The sequence below is a fragment of the Nuphar pumila genome, chromosome 16 (assembly GCF_984573655.1).
Source record: "Nuphar pumila chromosome 16, dmNupPumi1.hap1.1, whole genome shotgun sequence".
Classification (NCBI taxonomy): Eukaryota; Viridiplantae; Streptophyta; class Magnoliopsida; order Nymphaeales; family Nymphaeaceae; genus Nuphar; species Nuphar pumila.
In genome coordinates, this window is record NC_143264.1 from 64,328,769 (window position 1) to 64,350,897 (window position 22,129).

The following is a 22,129-nucleotide window of genomic DNA, read 5'->3' on the forward strand; positions in this document are numbered from 1 at the left end:
CAGTCAGACAACCGAGGTATATTAAAATACTTAACATAATGAACACTCGGCTTGGACTCGACTGTTTCGACTCACGTGCCATGTATGTACCCGCATGGTCGGTTATCAAGTAATAACTAAATTGAGCATGCACACCCTTTTCAGTTTGTTGTACTTAGCTTATTCCTCCAGTCTATCTGCTTAGTTTGCTCGTTACTACCTGCTGCATAAATTATCTATGCCTAATTTAGTTCTTTCTGTCTTTGTACTCTCCTGCTAGTTTTTCGCAAAACTAACCCATTTCATGGGTACAGGTGACGATTAGGTGCATCAGGCGATGGCGCGACTGCGAGATGATTTAAGGATCCACTGTTTCTGCTCGTAGTTCTTCTCCTGGACATTTTGGTTTTTGATACGGTTCTCCATTGAGGAAACCCAAATTTTGTACAAACTTGATACTCTCTTTAAATAGAAGAAATGGTTTCCTAAGTATTATTGCAGATCGTCCATGGTAAATCTTTATTTTCTCGCTAACGTGCCCAAGGTTGTCAAACCTGTCTTTTTTTTTAAAAGAAATCGTTTCCGCTGATTTTAGTAATAAAATCTGTAAAGAAAAGGAATTTTCCAACTATTTCAAGGAATTTATAAGGTTCGAAATTTTGGGGCGTTACATATAAGGCATGTCTAGTTGCTAAGGGATATGGACAAGAATCTGGGGTAGACTATGATGAAACGTTTGCTCTCGTTGCTCGAATGATTACAGTTAGATGCCTTATTACCATCGCATCAATTAAAAAATGAAACATTTATCAAATGGACGTTAAAAATGCTTTCTTAAATGGAGATTTAAATGAAGAAGTTTACATGAATGCTCCCCCTGGAATGGATTGCCCTAATGGTAAAGTTCTTCGTTTACGAAAAGCTCTTTACGGTCTAAAACAAGCTCCTAAAGCTTGGTATGACCGATTTAACAGTTTAATAATAGAAAATGGATTTGTCTCATGCTATACTGACACTGCCTTATTTATAAATAAATTTGATGCAGGAATTGTAATATTGATGTTATATGTTGATGACATGTTAATTACAGGTGATGATATCAAGGGAATTAAAAAAATTAAGTCTCGCTAACTGAAAATTTTGAAATGTCAGACTTAGGTTTTCTAACATACTTTCTGGGCATTGAAGTTGCTTTCTCTCATAGAGAATATTTTTTATCCCAAACTAAGCTTGTTTGTGAGATAATTGATAAGTCAGGCATTACTGATGACAATGTGAAACACCCGAAGTTGTTGGATCCAAGATGAGGATCAATGATGGGATTATTTTGGATAATCCTACTCCTTACAGACAGCTGGTTGGGTCATTGATGTATCTTAGAATCACTAGGCCCGATATATCTCATGTAGTACACATTGCAAGTCAATTCCAGCATGCTCCTATATCGGTTCACTAGAGTGCAGTCCTTCGAATCATGCGATATATAAAGGGAACAACAAATAAGGGAGTATTTCTTTCTGCATCCTCTGAATTAAATTTAATTGCGTATACTTACTCTGATTGAGGAGGTGACCCTAATAATCGTCACTCCATCATTGGTTTCTGTATCTTTTTAGGTGAATCGTTGGTCTCTTGGAAGTGTAAGAAGCAACAGAAGGTCTCTTTGTCCTCCACTGAAGCTGAATATAAAGCCATGGCATCCACAACCATGAAAATTGTATGGATTCGGCGTCTTCTAGAAGATATGGGTGTTTGTATTAAAGAGCCAACAAAGTTATGCTGCGACAATAAAAGTGCAATATATATTGCCAAGAATCACACCTTTCATGAGCACACGAAGCATATCGAGATGGACTGCCACTATGTCAGAGAAGAATACTTGAAGAGGGTTATTGATCTCCCGTATGTAACGTCTGAGTATCAATTGGCAGACTTCTTCACTAAGGCACTTTGTTCTCCAAGATTTCACTTCCTTCTTGGCAAACTTGCAGTCATCACACTGTAAGTTTGAGGGGGTGCTAAAATGTAATTCCTAAATCCAGTTGTATGTATATATATATAGAGAGAGAGAGAGATGTATACATGTATATGTATCTCTATGAATATATAGATATATATATATATTATTTATTTTCCAAATATACTCGAAAAGGGTATTTCTGTAATTTCCCATTTTACGGATATTTCATTTGGAATATGCTTGTAATTTTTATCTTTATTTTTTTATTCTTTTCTTTTTCTTTTTTTCTTTTTTTCTTTTTTTTTGTTTCTTGGTTTGCGCCACCTAGGGGGCCCCCAATAGAGTCGTTGGGGGCTCCCAACGACTCCTTTGGGAGCCCCCCTTGTGGCTTATTTTGATGTATATAAATAGGGATGTTCTCTCTTGTAATTCCTTAAAGCTTGAGTGTCTCAAGCTCCTCCTTTTCATTCAATATATTCTTGTTACATGCATTTGTGCACGTTTGCATTATTTTACGCCTTTGTGCGTATTTGTTCAAGTGTGGATTGAGTGCATTTATGCACATCTTTTGTGAAGTATTAATGCTTGTATGTGTATTGTCTCTTTGTAGACATTTTTACATGGTATAAGGGAATACTTTGGTTTAAAAGGGCATTCTGGTCATTTTCATAAAATTTGTCATTGACAAAAGTTTTACTATTTTAAGGAAGTCATAGAATTGGCTCCCAAAAAAAAAAGTAGGTCATAGATTTGGTCTCCAGCAAGTCATTCATGTATGTTTTATTATCTTTTTAGACCACTGTCACCAATATCAGCGATATTTTGAAAATATTGCGAGAAATACTGATATTTTAAGGTAGCCGATATTAAAGGTCTCGCAATATTTTCAAAATATCGCCAGAAGACAAAATATCATGATATTATCGCAATATTTTTGGGAAAAACTCTTTTTTATTTTAAGTTTGCATTTCCTATTTTTTCGTTTCTTTTATGTTTTAAAACCGTTAAAACATGTTTCTTTATATTTTTGGAAGAAAAATAATGCAATACTTATTATTTTCTTAGCTTTTTTGTTGTTATTTATATTTTTTCCAATTTTTTAAACTCCCAAGATATTCCTAAGATTTATCAACTTTTGAAGAAATTACCTTTAAGAATACAGGTGATTGTTTTAGACATTGATTTATCCTAATCTAATCTTGATAAGGTAATCTTTCTTTTTATTAATGATATCCCAATTAAAGTTCTCCAACCATAGGACCCTGCTGAAAATCCAGCAAAAGTAGAGCCAAAAAACTCTAATACAGTCACAAGCCAGTCAATCAACATAACAAGGTCATTCAAGAAAATAACAAAATTAGCTCTTAGTTGTCACATACAGAAGTTTCCGTGAATGAAATGCAAATTTGTTTAGCTTGAAAACTGAATGATGATTAAATCAATATGAATTTCATACTACCATTACCCATAAGAAACAAATGACTACTAAAAGCTGACAACATAAAGTGCTCACAACAATTCTACAATAAGATTCTTTTAGCTTGTTGAGCATGAGCATGTCAATAGGTTTTGCTGAAGGATCAGTATGTATTGCAGGCCAAGTTTGATGATGACGTTGAATCCACAAGAGGCATCTTGATATATCCTGCAAAAAAAACAGCATCAATCATCAAAACATCAAGCAAAAAAGGGAAATGGCTATTTAAAAGAAAATCCATGAGAAAACAACACCCTAAAACAAATAAAATAAAATAAATAAAGAAACCAAGAACTATCTATAACTTGAACATATACTGGATATTTATTCAAATAATAACAGTAGTGATGGACTTGCTCAAGAACATTTATACATCCAACATTATTAAGCATAAGAACGTGAGCAAGAAAGCATCACTTAGAAAAGCAAGAAATCCATTTAACAGTTTTAAATAAGCTTTCGTGATATTAACGAAAAAAGGTATTGTGAACAACATCTTCAAGCATAGGATTAATACAATCACGCTAATAGGTTTGATTCAAGACTAAAACAATGTTAGAAACATGTGAGAAAGACCAACAAAACAAGTTAACTTGGCAGATGAAGCAAAACTAGCAGAGGACATCCAATGAGTTTACATCAAGGTTGCCAGACTAGGAAGCGGAAGCGGGAAACGATACGGGCAGAAGCGAGAAGCGATGCATTTTAAAATGTATAGGAAGCGAAAAGCGAGGAATAAAAAATGCAATATAAGAATTGAATGGGAATGGAAATGGAACGAAAATAAAAACTAAAATAAAAGTGACTATTCTTAAATTTCATTATTTTTTAGTGTAAGAATTATTTTTTTAACAAAATCTAAAAATGATTGCCAATTTAGAGAAAGCACATGGAAGTGAGTGCGAAGCGTGAGAGAAAACACATAAAAATATGAAAAATAGAGTGATAAAACATATAAGAATATATGAAACATGTGAAAAGCATAGGAGAAGCATGGGAGAATCGAGATTTCCAACAAGTTTTGAACGAGTTTGTGGGAAGCGAGGGGTTGATTACCAATCCCACAGTTTACAGACTTGATGAGTCTACTTACAGTTAGTTGCAAGCTTGAACTTTTTTCATGATATAAAATATTGTTGGATTAAGGGTGCTTCTAGATTGGTACATTTATCTTCTATTACCCAAATAATTCAGTACATTCAAGATACTAGAGTTATGCAGCATTATTTTTGTCTTCTTGACTAGAGATCAGGGCCTACTCATTGAGATTTTAGTGGAAACACTAATCATATAATTTCCACCACTAGATTTTATATTTTTTCCAAGACTCCTTGTTTTCTTACAAGAGCAAAAACGTATCAGAATCCCATAAATAGACTGAGTACTATGACTCAAAAACTACTTCTGAGGTGTGGGTTTGTTGACTGATTATTAACTTGAGTGCCATCATTTCTAGATATACTCTCTGATGTGGTAATATGAGTGTCCGAATTTTCTGAGAGAACAAAGCATATTAAGATTGATTGCCAATATATGTGCCACAAGTACCTTTCTAGAACAAATAGTTTTCCACATGTACCATCCCTGGAACAAGCCATGGACTTATTTACAATGTCGTGTTCACTATTAGAGGTTCATTCTCCCACCAATTAACTCTTGATGGTTCCCCTTGCACCATCTAGAGTTTGAGATGGAGTGCAAAAAATTGGTTCATAGTCTTTTAGTCTTTTCATTCTTTAATTTGTACTGCCCTAATAATATCTAAGGAATGTAATCTTTTGACTATATTACCTAGAATAGGATACAACAAGCAATTCTTCAGGCCAGTTAAATCTTTCTTTTGATTTTTGTATTGTAATTATAAACATAATGAGTCTAAAACACTGAAATATATGAATTCGTAAAGCATTTAAATATAAGGCACTGGTAAGACATCTATAGTTGCATGTGTGTGTAGAAATACTACATACAATGGCACCACTACTGACAGTAGGTGCAGATTCTCCCAAATTTATGACCCACCATACGATTCATGGCATAAATAGGTAAGACATTCCTTTCCATTATGAATTGCAATTCTATACCACTGATTCTAGGAATAAATATAGATGTCTGGGTACTCAAGTTAATTTGCTCACCAGTCACCTGAGGGAGTACACTATGCAACATCTTAGCTCAAAACAATTGAAAGACCTTAGCACATCCACAGGATCAAACCCATATTCATTCAAAACAAGTGCAACAAAGTAGGCATCCACTCCAGTATTTTATACAAGGAACTTAACCACCGCTTTGTATGAGAGAATGTATAAAGCACATATTTTCATGAGCACAAAAATGCAAAATGTGACTATGAACATGATAGAATAGATAATAACAAAATGTTGATTACAAGCAATATAGTGCATCCATATATCCATACCTCTCCACCAAAAGGAAGTGTCACACTTGAAGTAGGCAAAGCCACTCCATCCTGATCACCATATCATGTAAATTGGTAAAATTCTTTGCCAATACAAAATCTTTTCGGTAATGTTCAGATCAGCAATTTAGCATGTAAATGCCATGCAACAAAAGCTATTACCAGCACTTGGAAAAAAGAAGCAAGTTGAAGAGTTGCAGAAAGAATAAATAAGTTTCAAAGAGAACAGAAGTCACTTTTACCTCAATGCAGATAACTGATGTAACTTGAGCACCCAAATTTACAATACAAGCAGTGGAAAGTCCATTTCCAAAGGCAGCAGCAAGACCTTCCTGTTGTAGAAATTGAAAACCATTTATGAGGTCAAATGATCAGACCATACATAATCTATCCATATGCATTGACTGAGAGTTTTAAGATACCAATGAATTTGATATCAGACTTATAAAGGGCTTTATGATTTTATATACATATACATACACACACATACACCTTCCTACTTGTTCCCATCACATTCTGGTGCAATGTAAGGGCCCTCTACTAGTGTGTGTGTGTGTGTGTGAGTATGCATAGAGAGAGAGAGAGAAGCAGCAAATTATACAAAAAATGAGTGTTAAAGTCAATTAGAAAATGCACATACATTTTTCATTGAATTGTGATCATTGACGATTTACATGAAATATGAATATGTAACTACAAAAATTTGACACCTCATGTCTAAGAAGCTAAAAACTTCATGTCCAAGACACCGAAAAGTGTCCCAAACTGGACATGTCGTGTCCAAGACACCTAAAAGTGCCAGACATGAGACATGTGCATCCACTTTTTCTGGACACTTGCACCTCAAATACGTGTATGTTGGTGGTGTGTCTAGCCGTTTCCATGTCTGTGTCAGTGTCCAGCTATGTCTGACACCAACACCTCAAGCGTTCAAAAGTATCTAGGTAACATAGTGGCCAGAGTTTAGGCTAAGAACCAGATTTCATAAAATTAGTTTTTTTTCCTATGATAAGTAGAAAGCAGAGATTTTGGACATGTGATGCTAAAGATAATGACAATCACCTGATGTACCACAGCAGAGCCAAACTTTAAGTCTCTCAACACAACGGACAAAATCTCTTTGATTTCTATCTCAAACAAAAGTTTCATCAGAAAGCTTTATGTAACAAAAACCAAATAAAATGAATAAATCTACTCAAATGTGGAAAGGCCAAAATATAAAATAAGCAAAAGAGAAAATACTTAACCCAGTTACTTCAGTACAAGCATATTTTCATAACTAAAGAAATCAATCATCGACACAATCAAATCAACATGATTTAACAGTAACCCACATCTCTTAGTTAATCCTTCAATGAAAGAAACCATGGCTAATGTGTTGGCTCAAGATTCAATTATCCAAGCAGGCCGGACCTAAGTCCATAGTTTCAATCTTGGCTGCACTTAGAGTTTCCTATTATTCCAAAAGGACTCGTAGTTCAAATTTTCTTTTTCTCTCAGTTCAAGGCTTGTGCATGTGTTTGTCTAATATTCCTTCTTTATGCAAATGCTAATGCGCTTCCTGTCCTAGATAACTATCAGATTAAGATTTAACAGTAATTTCTCTTTTTACCTCTGCCAAAAATAGAATAAAAATGAAAGCCAGGAAAGCAGAATACCTTAAACTAGGAAGAATAGGATAATTGTTGGAATCTCTCATCTACTTTAAAAGTGAATAGGACTCCAAAACCCTCCAACCAATACACTCCTAAAGAAAAAGGTTGCCTATGAATAGTTCATTCGGACATGTGGACGTTCCCCAAGCCTTATTAATATTATGTTTCATTTAATGATAGACACAACAAATTCACTTGAATAGTTGAATTTATTTCCTAAAAAACATGTCCGAAGCATCTGAAGTATTTTTTTCATTTCATTCTTTTGTTCAAAAATCAACTCACCAACACTGCAAGCTTCCAGAGTAAAGGTCGTGGAGACTGGAGAGTATACCAACATGCAATTTTACTTGCCCACTGTCTACTCAAGAACATGATAACGTAGCAGAAAGAAAACATTGTTATATCGTGGAAAGTGATCTTCCTAAGATTCATACGAGTAGAGCTCAGCTAGAATTATGGATTGAAATCTTTCATATTGTAGTTCATGCTTCCCATGAAGATGGGCTGCCCAATTCATTAGCATGTGTCCAAGTTGAAAATGTGCCCTTGATTTCCCGTTCTTATCTATCTCTCTCTACTCTTAAAGTTTAGATACTGCTAACTAGTTTTGCCTCTTTCTCGTAAACCAAACAAGGAGGTGTGCATGCTTAGTTGTCAAAAGTGGCACCTAGGCGGGGTATGCGCAGGGCCACAGCCTTATGGGTCTAGGTGGTAGGGCCCTGCTTTATCAACTAGGCTGCCTAGCCGGTGGATATGTTGTCCTCGCCTAGGCCGCAGGAACATGGTTGTCATTTTAAATTTGTTGTCTCCTTCCTTTCTTTCTTTCTTTTTTTCTTCTTTCTCTTGTACCAAAAGCTTTCTTTTTTGTTCTCTCCTTTTCTTTTTCTTATTTTGCTTTTCTCTTTTACCTTCTTATTTTTTTCCTTTTTTTCTTCTCTTTTTTTTTCTTCCTCCTTTCACCCCTCCGCCTTTTTTTCTTCTTCTTCTTCTTCTTCTTATTATTATTATTATTATTATTATTATTATTATTATTTTATTTTTCTTCTTCTTCTTCCTCCTCTTGCCCCTCCACTCTCTTCTTGTTTTCCTTCCTTTTTCTCCCTTTTTTCTTTTTTCCTTCTTTTTTACTTTTGTTGTTTACATGTATGCATGTGTTTTTGACACACACATATATAAAATCTGTTTTTTCAGTTATTTATATATATATATGAGAATGGGATTCATCTTGTCCCCTTTTTCTTTACGTCATAGTTAAGACTCTCCAAATATCAAAGTTTTAGGTGTTTTATGCTCAATTTGAACCATTAGATGTGTTTATCAATACTTATTTATTGAGAACCAAGTTTTGTTTCAAATTGTTTTGATGTAAAAATGTGAACATTTTATCATGAAATTTTAGTACGACATCAACCGATGATTTTTTACCTCTTTAAAATATGCATCTGACTATCTAAGCACAAAGATGCTTAACCAACTACATGTTCTCTATTCATCAACAATCATAAACACATCTAACAGTTCAAATTGAGCATAAAACATCTAAAAACTATGATTTTTGGAAGGTCCTAACAATGACCTAACGAATTAAGGGCGGGATAATCCCCATTCTCTCTATATATAGAGAGAGAGAGAGTAATCGAATGGTGTGCCCCAAGTTTTGGTATATGTTCAATTTTATGAATTTTTCAATATATTACACTAAGTTACACATTTCATCCATAGTTATAATCATATGTTTGTTACTAACTTTAACTATTTATTGTAATATTTTTTGTTTTTATTGATGTTTTATTTTGTAGATCCCACATAGGCCCCAACTAGTCCTTTTAGGGGTCTTACGCCTAGGCTCCGACTAGCGCTTTTGACAACTAAGGTGCCATGCAAGCATCTAATTAAAGTAACCATCGAAGAAAGCATTCTTGTTATCCGATGAATGTAACGGTCAAGGTCTATAAGCATCAAGAATGAGCAAGGGTTTGATAAAATTTTAATTTTAGTTATCTCTAGATAAGTAATAGTTCAATATCATATACTAAAGTCTACCTTTTTGCCAAAATCCTTGTCTTTAACCTTTGCACTAAACTATTAGCTTTTAATGTTCAGGTATATACGCACTTACATCCAACAACTCACCAGGGGATAATCCCAATTCTCCAGTCTCGTTCTTTTCTAGGTCGACCATGACATTTACCATCTTTTTAATTTTAGAACAGTCACCGATATCACTGATATTTTAGAAATATTGCAATATTACTATGTTTTAGATTCACTGTCACTTCCTTTGTACATCACAATTTAGAAATGAAGTCATAATTGGGAAGAAATGTTAGTATAAAACTAGGATGAAACATACAAAAAACAAAATGAGAAAGAATGAGTTTTAACATTTTCTTTCCTTCTAAAGGGCAATGGTGGATCAAAGTTTAGACCTGCAATGCCTGAAGTTTAAGGATTAATAGCATAGGGAGCATCAAAGATCCTCAAATTCGGTGAGCCTTAAAATGGTAGTTGTGAGAGGATCTTAGTTGCCAAAAGCGGCGCCTAGGCGACCTAGGCGAAGCCCCATCGCCTGGGAGACTAGGCTTGGGTGGTGGGACCCTAATTTAGCGCCTAGGCTAGGACCGACTAAGCGTAAGCATAAATCGGTCCTTTTTTTTTGTTGACCCATATGGATCATATAAAAGGGAAAAATGGGGCCCTAATTGCCCCCTTTTTGGCTTTTTCCCTTTTCGCACTCTCTTTGTCTCTCCTCTCTCCATTTCTGCAAGAAGAAGAAGACGAAGAAGACATACGACATGCCCCTCCTCCTCTTCTTCGTTTTCACTATTTGTCTCTCTCTCGCATTCTCATTCTCTATTATTTTTTGCAGCAAGATGAAAAAGAAGAGGAAGTACAACGTGCTCCTCCTCTCTCTCTCTCTCTCTCTCTCTCTCTCTCTCTCTTTGTTTTTGCAGCAAGAAAAATAAGAGGTACGGCTCTCTCTCTGTCAGGTTTTCTTCTTCTTTTCTCCCCCTTTTTTTCTTTCTTCTTCTCTTTTGTTTTTTTTTTTTATTCTTCTTCCTATTTTTTCTATAACATCATGTTAATTTTGTCTCTGAATTTTTATTTGTTTCTGTGAATTTTTCTATAAAAGTCCAAAAGCATGTTTAGTATTACTTATTATGTAATATTATATATATATATATATATATGTATGTGTGTGTTACTGTGCTGTGAAATGCTGAATTCATATTTTGCTGATTATAATGACACATTACGAGTAATTGAATATATATGTATATCCAATTATATATATGTAATTATGTATATTCTGCAATATAATCTGAATTTTTATTAGTTGAACTTTTATTTTTCTGTTAATTTTGTTGATTTTCTTTGTCTTTTACAGACCAAAAGCATGTTAATTTTGTTGATATATGCATAGTTATTACTTTCTGAATTTTTATTTGTTTCTGTGAATTTTTCTATAAAATCCCAAAAGCATGTTTAGTATTACTTATTATCTATGTCACATGGGTGCGGGTGCGGGCGCAGGTGCGGGGATTCGGCACTTCCAAAAAAACCGGGTGCGGGGCTGCGGCAGGGGCAAAAATGTAAATATATATAGATAGATATATAGATATATATATATCATGTATAGTGTATATGTATGAATGTATGGTAGCTGTTAAGGTCCATGACATTTATGCCCAACTTACTTTTTACCATTTTTTTATCTTATATGGTTGTCCCCAAAGATAAAAGTGATGAGTTGTGGAGTTTGATTCACTGTTTTTGCCCTTGCAGGAACGGAGTCCAGGGGCTCCCCCCGGCGTGGGTCCCACTGCGCGGTCAGCGGGCGGGGGTCGGGGGGGCGTCCCTGGCGGGGGGTTATAGGGGGGCAGCGCCCCCCCCCCCCCCCCAAAGATTTTTTTTTAAATTCCACAGCCCATTTCATAGGGAAAAAAAATTAAAAATCCAAAAAAATGGACAAAAATGACCCTGAGTGCGGTCAACGCACCCAGGGTCGAGTTGACCGCACCCGGTGCTGCACCCACACCCGCGTCGAGTCGCGTCGACGTGGGTGCGGCACCCTGCTAGCCGAATCCCTGTGACATAGCTTATTATGTAATATATTATATATTTATATGTGTCAATGTGTGTTTCTGTGAAAGGCTGAATTCATATTTTGCGGATTATACTGATATGTTTGGAGTAATTGAATATATATGTATTAAGCGTATTATGTACTGCTACATATATATATATATATAATATTGCTGTATTTCAACATATATATTAATATATAAGCTTATGTTATTTGTTGCTTAGTCTTTTAAATTTAGCAAATTTACATGTTTTTTCTTGTTTAGATTTTTTAGAACAATAATGGAAGGGACTTCCTCTGCAAACCTGAGCTCATTAAGAACCAGGCCAAAACCTGGCCCATTTAACAAATGGGCCGCGGGCCATTTCTGGGCCGGGTCATACTCAAAACCCGATGGGCCGAGCTCCAAATGGGCCTGGGCCTGGGTCAGGCCAGCCTGATGCCCACCCCTAACCTCAAGTCCGCAAACTACAAATTGTGGTGTATCATAAAGTTTATGAGATTGATGTCAATGACAATGAAGATGTCAAGTTCAAAGTTTTACTCATGAACCAGAACCAAAACCAAACCAGGTTCAAACTGGGCAGGCTGAGCTCTTGGTTAAGTTTTACTCACGAACAAAACCAAATCAAGTCCAAACTTGGCAGGGTGAGCTTGAGGCAAGCTTCAACTCAAGCTTGAACTCAGTATTTCTTAACAAATCAAAGTATATGACTGCATGAACAACCCAAAATTCAGTTTGGTTAGTACACACCTCTACATGCAAGGATGTGTAGTACATTTGACCTCCACAAGGCAATGAAATCCCTATATTCATAGCCACTTATATTCCACTTGGATATTCCATTTATAATCCACTTACCATGGTCGTTGGATGGGGGATATTTTCCACTCCAAGTACAACATTTCGATAATTGGAAGATGTTCCTCACTTGAAGTGAAAATCTAATAATTCACCATGGAATTGGGCCTACTGGAAGGAAAAAAAAGTTTTGAATTCTATGATGTGCGCTGACTGTGGATCAACTTATAAAGGAGCATATACAAAATAAAGCAACATCTACTTGGGATTGAAAGCAACGTGAATGTAACGCCCCGAAATTTCTAAACTTGAAGGTAAAGTTTCTCTAAAAGAATTCTCTTAAAACTTGAACTCTGCCTTTTTGAAAGTCTTTCAAAAGTATCGTTCTATTTTAAGAATCAAGTTTGTAAAATCCCAAGCACGTTAGCTCGACAAACCAAAAGTGATAACAGCGGAAGATAATAGAAAACTGAAAAGAGTGTTAAATCTTTAATTTCAAAATGTTATTATACAATGAAACAGAGGAGGCTTAGCCCCTATTTAAAGTAAAAACCCAAAAGTCAAAACCCTGCCACGACGACTAGAAATCTGGAAAGAAGAGTACAGCCTCGAGCCACGTCGCATGCACCATTGACTGTCTGCCGTCGCTACTCGTCACCTGCCTATAAAATGGGTCAGTCTCGTGAAAAACTAGTAGGAGTGCAAAAGAATAAGAACAACTAACACTTAAAGCAGCTAAGCATACTACAAGATCAACAGTGAGAAGACACAATATGATGCACAAGAAACTCACAAGTATGCTAGCACGTGATACCACAAGTACGCAAAAACAATAGCTGAAGGATGAGCATGTTTAATTTAGTTATCACTTGTTAACCGGCCATGCGGGTACGTAAATGGCACACGAGCCGAAACAGCCGAGACCAATCCGAGGGTTTATTATGCTATGTATTTTAAGATACCTCGGTTGACTGACTAAATCATATCCTAAGGGAACGACCGGTGGTCGAGAGAGCAAGCCTCCAAAGGCCCAATAGGGATGCATCCAACTTCTGCAAAAGTGTTAGGCTATCTATTGCATTCTATTTCCCTTAACCTCTGATGACTGGGGAAGCCGAGTCTTTTGTCCGTATAGCCATTAATGGCTTGTCCGTCGGAGTTGGTACCCTTCATCCTCTCTCTTGGCGAAGCTATGTCGAATCGAGCGCAACGGGAGTTTCTTAACCGCCGCCTCATTCTTCATGCTCTGTCCATGAGACTCAAACAAGCATCTTGTCTGTGAAGGCGCATGTGAGGCCATTTATGTGTGTTCTGAAACCCGTACCCTTGCATGATTGAGGTCTTATCTACCTCGTGGTACTCATTGCACCGTGCCAATCATATTAGCGCTGCAATAGTACCAAAACCCAATCATTTGCCCAAGACTCAGGAAACAACAGCCCTACATGCAACGAGGCTCTTTTCTCGAGTTAGGGAAAACCAGTATTTCATTTCTTAACTCATTGCGGAGTTTGAACATTTATACTTGCGCTCTTACGTTAGGCTAAGCTCTGTTGTCAACCCTGCCAACCACGACAGTGGTTGAGACTGCTGCAATAAAAAGAAGAGTCACATTTGCTATATATATAAAAGAAATAGCAGGGACAACAATGAATGAAATCAACAGGGACCAGGATCGCGAAACCGCGTCCTGGATGTAAAAACGTGCACGAACGAAGCCTTGGGGCAAAGTGCAGGGCTAAAGAAAATATAAGCAAGAAAGCGAAGGACCAGGAACGCAAAACCGCATCCTGAAGGTGAAGGCGTAAGTAAATATACGTATATATATGTATAACAATTGCCAAGGCGCAAAGCGCGGGGCTAAGAAAAGAAATAGACAGAAAACAGAGTAAACAAGGACCAGGATCGTGAAACCGCGTCCGGGAAGTAGATAGGCAAGCATACGCAAATAATTGTCAGGGCACAAAGCGTGGGGTGGAAGGAAATTAAAAGACTGAAAAGGAAAGAGCGAAAGGAAAGGACCAAGATCGCAAAACCACGTCATGGAAGTAAAAGGCAAGAAAGAAAAGTACGAAAAAGAAATCCTTGACACATATAGCGCGACGGTGACGAAAAGTAAAATACAGAAAAGGACCAGAGTCGTGAAACCGCGTCCTGGAGGTAAAGACATATGTATTTATATATATAATATATCTATATATAAATGTCTTAATTTCTTTGTTAAGTCCTTTGCTTTTCAGCAGTTCATTGTTCCAGTCCTTTTTATGCAAACCCCGAACTAGAAGGGGTGCGCAGATCAATACACTTACGAGCGTAAGTGGTCACCGACTCGAACCGCGTAGCATGAGAAGACTTTGTGGTGCAACCTGCAAAACCATTTTGTCAATACGCCGCACGGTATAAAGATAACCTCATTAGGCCGCCAAGGGCGCTCAAGTCAAAACGAGAACAACCCGAACAAAGCAGGGACTTGCCCCTTGCCGAAAAGCAAAGAGGTCAGAGGGGCCTTGTCACCTGCCGAACACAAACCAGGTAGGGGCTGCCCCCTGCCGAAAGCAGACAGGGCAGGGCCCTACCCCTCACTGAACACCAATCAGGCAAGGGGGCCTGCCGGAAACAGACAGGGCAGGGCCCTGCACTGCCCCCTGCAGAAGACCGACCGGGGGGGGCTGCCCCCTTGCCAGAAAACAACAAGGTAGGAGGGGGCCACCCCCCTGCCAGCAACATAACAAGGTAAGGGGGGCACCCCCCCCCACCCCCCCCGCCGAAAAGCAAAACAAGGCAGGGGGCCCCGCCCCCTGCCGAAAAAACACAAAGGGCAAGCGGGCTCCATCCCCCCCCCCTGTCGGAGAAAGAAAAAGGGGCAGAGGGCCCTTCCCCTTGCGAGAAAACATACAGGGCTGGGGGGCACCGTCCCCAAGACGCCAAACAGAGGAAAAGGGGGGCTTGCCCCCTTCCCTTGCCGAAAAACGCCAAGGCAGGGGGCCACGCCCCCTGCCGGAGCCGCAGGCAAAGGGGAGGGTCAATTCCCCTTTGCCGGAAAACAGGACGACGAGGGAGGGAGACGTGTACCTGGAAGCTGCCGGCGGTCGGTGGCGTCAGCGACGAACGGTGGCGGACGACGCCGGAAGATGGCGGACGACGCCGGATGGAGAGGGAGCCGGAGGTGAGGAGAGAGAGATAGAAGCGAGGGCTTTTGCCCCTCGTATGCAAGCCTGCGTCTTTTAAAGATGCAGGCTCTCGAACATTCGAGAGCCCAGGCCCAGGTTAAGCTCATGTCCAGTTCGGACTCGGATCCAAGCCCGACACGACGGACCAAACCTCGACGGACCAAACCTCGACATGTGTCTGACACGTGCGTTGCACGTGTCTGACACGTGTCCGACACGATTTTTTTTTCCCACAGGTTTTACATCTTAACCCCCTTAAACAAATTTCGTCCGCGAAATTTTCATTAATATTATTTTTCAATGTACAATTCTGGGTATTTTTTCCTGATATCCGCTTTGGGTTCCCAAATACATTCGTCGATTCCATGACGCTGCCATCGGATTTTCACAAAAGGTATTGTCCTCGATCTCAACACTCAATCACGACGATCGATGATTTCTATCGGTCTTTCCTCGAAAGTCATGTCCTTGCCAACGAGAATGTCGTCGAACTTAATGATGTGGGAAGGATCGTGAACGTACTTTCTCAATATAGATACATGGAAGGCGTTATGAATCTGTGCGTATTGGGGAGGCAACGCTATGCGATAAGCAACTTCGCCGATGCGATCCAAAATCTCAAAGGGGCCAACGAACCGGAGACTCAGCTTCCCCTTTTTCCCAAAATGAAAAACCCCCTTGGTTGGAGAAACCTTGACGAACACCATGTCTCCTACCAGAAAAATGAGCTCTCGACGACGGCGATCGGTGTAACTTTTTTGTCGGCTCTGAGCTGAACGAAGACGATCCCGGATCATCCGCACCTGTTTTGAATAATGCTGAAGCACAAGAGGGTCCTCATGTCTTCTCTCTCCTACATCATCCCAATACACTGACGATCGGCACGGCCTCCCGTATAAGGCTTCATAGAGAGTAATACCGATACTAGCATGGAAACTATTATTATATGCGAACTCCGCTAAACTAAGATGGGTATCCCATTCACGTTTCCACTCTAACATGCAGGCTCGCAACATATTCTCCCGGGTCTGAAGAGTCTGCTCAGACTGCCCATCAGTCTGAGGGTGGAAAGCCGAACTGAAGCTCAGCTTGGTGCCTAGAGCCTGCTGGAGCTACCCCCAGAGTCTTGACGTGAACCTCGGATCACGATAAGAAACAATAGAAATTGATATGTCTTGGAGTCTAACGATCTCGCGGATATAAAGATCAGTCAGGTTGTCAAGAGACTGCCCGAGGCGAATGGGTAGAAAATGCGCTGATTTGGTGAGTCTATCGACGATCACCCAAATTGCGTCGTGTCTGCGCCGAGTCCTAGGAAGGCCAACTATAAATTCCATGGTGATACCCTCTCACTTCCATAGTAGGATATCCAAGGGCTGCAACACTCCTCCTGGTCGTTGGTGCTCGATCTTTACTTGCTGACAAGTGAGGCATCTGGAGATGAACTCGGCCACATCCTTTTTCATACCGTGCCACCAATGATTTCGCTGCATGGCTTTCAACATCTTTGTGCTCCCCGGGTGGATGGTATATCTCGATTTGTGGGCTTCGGTCAAAATTTCACTCCTCAAGGCGGGGTTATTTGCAACCCAAAGACGTTGCCCAAGCCAGACACTATCTCCTTCTCCCATGCAGAAAGAAGAACCATCACACAAAGCTCGTGATCTCAACTCTTCAAAGCGAGAGTCGCCCCTTTGGCCGGTAACGATCCTGGGGAACAGGTCAAGCCGAATCACCAAATTCGATAGTCTCATTGGACCGAGCGCTAAGAAAAACGGATTCGAGGAAGCAAGGTCCTCTAGCAACTTCCAACCTGTTGATAACATACCGGCGAGAACTCCTGACGACTTGCGACTGAGGGCATCAACAACCACGTTCGCCTTACCCGGGTGGTAAGAGAGAAAAAAATCATAGTCTAATGATGCCATATCCTTAGAGCAAAAACGACGGCGGCCAACTCGAGATCATCCATCGGATAGTTCTTCTCGTGAAGCTTAAGCTGGCGAGAGGCATACGCGATTACCCTTTCATTCTGCATAAGAATGCCTCTCAGGCCCAATCCGCAAGCATTGGTATAAATTACGAAACCGCCCTTGCCAGACGGCAAAGCCAAAATAGGAGCAGTCGTAAGACGCTCCTTCAACAAATGAAAAGTGGCCGCGCAACGATCATCCCATACGAATTTGACTTCCTTTTTCAGCAATCGAGTCATAGGCAAAGAAATTTTTGAGAAATCCTGGATAAAACTCCTATAATATCCTGCTAACCTAAGGAAACCCCGAATGTCTCGGACATTCCGCTGCTGCGGCCAGTCTAGCACAGCTTAAACCTTTAAAGGGTCTACAGAAACACCCTTGCTAGAGATAACGTGGCCCAAGAACATCACTTCCTCGAGCCAAAACTCGCACTTGGAAAACTTTGTGAAGAGCTGCTCTTTTCTTAAGGTCTCTAAAACGATGCGCAAGTGCCCATGATGTTGCTCCCGACTTTCCGAGTAGACGAGAATATCATCAATGAACACTATCACGAATATGTCCAAGAACGGTCTGAACACTCGATTCATAGGGTCCATGAATGCAGCAGGAGCATTCGTAAGACCGAAGGGCATAACACTAAACTCATAATGCTCATACCGGGTACGAAAAGTTGTTTTGGAGATATCGTTGTCCTTGATCCTGAGCTGGTGATACCCGGATCTCAAATCGATCTTAGAGAAGATCAGGGCCTTCTGCAATTGATCGAAAAGGTCTTCAATACGCGGCAAAGGGTACTTATTTTTAATCGTCACCTGGTTGAGCATTCTATAATCTAAGCACAACATCAAGGTTTCATCCTTCTTCTTCACGAAGAGTACAGGAGCTCCCCAGGGTGATACGCTTAGACGAATGAATCCCTAGTCTAAAAGCTCTTGTAACTGCTTTTTGAACTCTTCTAGCTCAGCGGGTGCTATCCGATATAGGGGCTTAGATATGGCGACAATTCCAGACAATAAATCAATGCAAAATTTCACCTCACGAGGCGAAGGAAGGCCAGGCAACTCCTGGGAAAATACGTCAGGAAATTCACAAACCACGTCCAGATTATCAATAAGCATAGGCGCAGAGTCTGACTTAACGACGTTGATCAGGAAAGTTGGACAACCTTTGCGAATGAAACTACGAGCTTTAAGGGCTGAAATCAGTTGACTCTCTCGTATAGGCTGAGAAACGCGAAATTCCACCTTCGAAAAATCTGGAGGGGAGAAGATAATCTTGCCCTGACGACAAATGACCTTGGCATGATGTTGGGACAACCAATCCATGCCTAAAATGAGGTCAAATTCTGACATACTTAGCAAGACGACGCATGCAGCTAAATGACGATCTGATATTACCGCATCGAGATCAGGGATAAACGTCGCATAAATAGTGTTCTCTCCCAAAGGGTTGTACACCTCTAAAGTTGTATGCAAGCGTAGAACTGGCGATTGCAACTGAGCCACGAATTTTGCCGAGATAAAAGTGTGTGTAGCCCCACAATCAAAAAGAACAAAAGCAGCATGACCGGCAACTAAGAGAGTACCTTGTACGAGTTCTCCCTTGGTCAACTGCTCGATGGTGGTGGCATAGACTCGTCATGGCGCCTTCTTAACTCCGCTGCTCTGCGGCTGTTCTTGCTGGTAGGTCAGTTGTGGTTGCTGCTGCAGATGAGGAGGCTGAGGTACCCTACCAGATTGCCTGAATTCATCGGCCGCCTTTTTGCGGCAATCTCGAGAGTAGTGGCCCATCTTACCGCAATACAAACAACCCCCTGTATCCAAGGGACAAGGCTGCCCAACGTGAGATCCCTTGCATCTAGCGCATCCATCTCCTGAGGGTCGTCGAGGCGGTGGGCGGTTCTACTGGCGTCGCCTCTTTGCAGGAGGTCCCTGCTGTTTCCCTCCTTCGGGCTTAACGAGAAAAGGTAATCGCCGCATCTGACCACGAGGTTGTGCTTTCTTCTGGTCACCACCAAACACTGGTGGCTTTTTAACCTGTGTCGCTCTAGAACGCTCCCAATCTTCGTTTAAGAGGGTTGTTGCTTCAACTACTGTTGAGAAGGTCGCAGGCATGCTCGAAAGGACCCGATATCTGAGTCCTTCCTTTAGACCACGAACAAACTTGCCTGCCCACTCACGCTCACTATCAAAAAGGTTAGAGCAATACTGCTCCAACTGCTGAAATGTAGCGATGTAATGGCACAGCGATAAGCTGCCCTGACACAGCTCCAGAAATTTCAGCTTTTTCCTTTCACTGTCATAAGGAAAGTAATTTTCGTAAAACACATGCCTAAAAGCGTCCCACAGGATGACCTCTGCACCTGAAAAGCGCCTTCTTCGAGTCGCATCCCACCAAACTCGAGCATTGTCCTTTAATCGAAAGGACCCAAATAAAGTCTTCTTTTCATCGGGAACCAAAAGGACCAAAAACACCCTTTCGATTTCTTGGATTCACTGCTCGGCGGCATCGGGATCTACCTTGTCGAAAAAAGTTGGAGTTTCTAGCTTTAGAAACTTCTCGAACGTGACCCCCAAATCTACAGGAACATGCACCCTTTGTGTGGCGACCTGACTTCTGATCACCTCGGCCAAAGTGTTGAGGGAATCCATCACGCTCCGACCATTCGTCGGCTGAATCCTCGTTCGAGCTTCTTTTCATCCTTGAAAATAATACGATGAACAAGGTTAAGCTTATGATTAGAACAAAGAACATATTTAATTACATTTCATCTTCCCTTTTTGTACAAAGTATTCAAAATATTCGGCAATGCCAATACAAAAGATCAAAAGGAGAGTAGTTTGGTACAAAAAGTGTATAGACCCAGACCAACTCTCATAAAACAGACTCCCTTCAGGAGGGACCAGAAAACCGACAGAGATATTACCTCGCATTCCCTGTACATCTGAATTTGCGCTTGGGGGTAAAGGGAAGATCACAGTGGCAGGGACCGAAGAAACGGGATCGACAGAACCCTAAGTGACTAAAGGCTCAAACTGAAGGCACTGAACTGAAAAGTGCCCGAGCACGCCGCAACGATCGCGGCTATACTCCACCCCCAGAAGGCTAGGCTCATAATCCACCATAACAACCCGACGATGGACCTGAACGAAGGAAGGCACCCGACCACCTTCCCGCAAAAAAACCTCGGCCCAAGCTGTCTCCAACGAAACCGAGAAGGCCAAAGGTAGCAGGGTGCCCCACTCATTGGTGAAAACGAGCAGCGGGGAGCGATTTGACCCAAACTTGGTCGTAGATCCCTCAAGTCGACCCCAGATCGAAGAGGAACCACCCTCTGAGAAAGTGCAAGCGCACACTCCACGTGAGGACCCACTGCGACCACTGCTAGGGTCACCGGATGCGTCCATCGCACAACTGGCACAGAGAATAACATTTACCCCAATTAGGGCAAAACTATACCAAAATAATAAGGAAAAAAGATGGTTAAAGTGCAACAGGATACTCGATAGTCGAGACTTTACTCTTCACAATCTCTGGCTCTGATACCAATCTATAACGCCTCGAAATTTCTCAACTTAAAGGTAAAGTTTCTCTGAAAAGAATTCTCTTAAAACTTGAACTCTGCCGTTTTGAAAGCCTTTCAAAAGTATCTTTCTATTTTAAGAATCAAGTTTGTAAAATCTTAGACATGTTAGCTCGACAAACGAAAAGTGACAACAGCGGAAGATAGTAGAAAGCTGAAAAGAGTTATTTAAAGTAAAAACCCAAAACTCAAAACCCTGCCACGACGACCAAAAATCTAGAAGGAAGAGTACAACCTCGAGCCACGTCGCATGCACCATTGACTGCCTATCACCGCTACTCGTCATCTGCCCATAAAATTGGCTAGTCTCGTGAAAAACTAGTAGGAGTGCAAAAGAATAAGAACAACTAACAGCTAAAGCAGTTAAGCATACTACAAGATCAACAGTGAGAAGACATAATATGATGCACAAGAAACTCACAAGTATGCTAGCACGCGATACCACAAGTACGCAAAAACAATAGTTGAAGGATGAGCATGTTTAATTTAGTTATCACTTGTTAACCGGCCATGCGGGTACGTAAATAGCACACGAGTCGAAACAGTCGAGATCAATCCGAGGGTTTATTATGTTATGTATTTTAAGATACCTCGGTTGACTGACTAAATCATATTCTATGGAGACGACGGGTGGTCGAGAGAGCAAGCCCCCAAAGGCCCAATAGGGATGCATCCAACTTCTGCAGAAGTGTTAGGCTATCTATTGCAACCCCTTTCCCCTAAGCTAGATGATTGGGGAAGTTGAGTCTTTTGCCCGTATAGCCATTAATGGCATGTCCGTCAGAGTTGGTATCCTTCATCCTCTCTCTTGGCGAAGCTAGGTCGAATCGAGCGCAATGAGGGTTTCTTAACCGCCGCCTCATTCTTCATGCTCTGGTCCATGAGACTCAAACGAGCATCTTGCCTGTGAAGGCGCATGTGAGGCCATTTATGTGTGTTCTGAAACCAGTGCCCTTGCACGATTGAGCACTGTGTCAATCATATTAGCACTGCAATAGTACCAAAACCCAATCAT

General features: G+C 40.5%; 1 protein-coding gene across 2 annotated transcripts in view; it reads right to left on the bottom strand.

Moving 5' to 3' along the window:
• Window positions 1-22,129, bottom strand: part of ARP9 (actin-related protein 9) — a 158,301-nt gene that overhangs the window by 124,977 nt on the left and 11,195 nt on the right. For both annotated transcript variants that reach the window (XM_089990857.1, XM_089990858.1), the window contains exons 9-12: window positions 6,901-6,965; window positions 6,081-6,170; window positions 5,839-5,889; window positions 3,453-3,584 (exon numbers count right to left, since the gene is read on the bottom strand). In XM_089990857.1, the coding sequence (XP_089846983.1) occupies window positions 3,453-3,584; window positions 5,839-5,889; window positions 6,081-6,170; window positions 6,901-6,965 (338 nt within the window). The remainder of the gene's footprint in view (window positions 1-3,452; window positions 3,585-5,838; window positions 5,890-6,080; window positions 6,171-6,900; window positions 6,966-22,129) is intronic.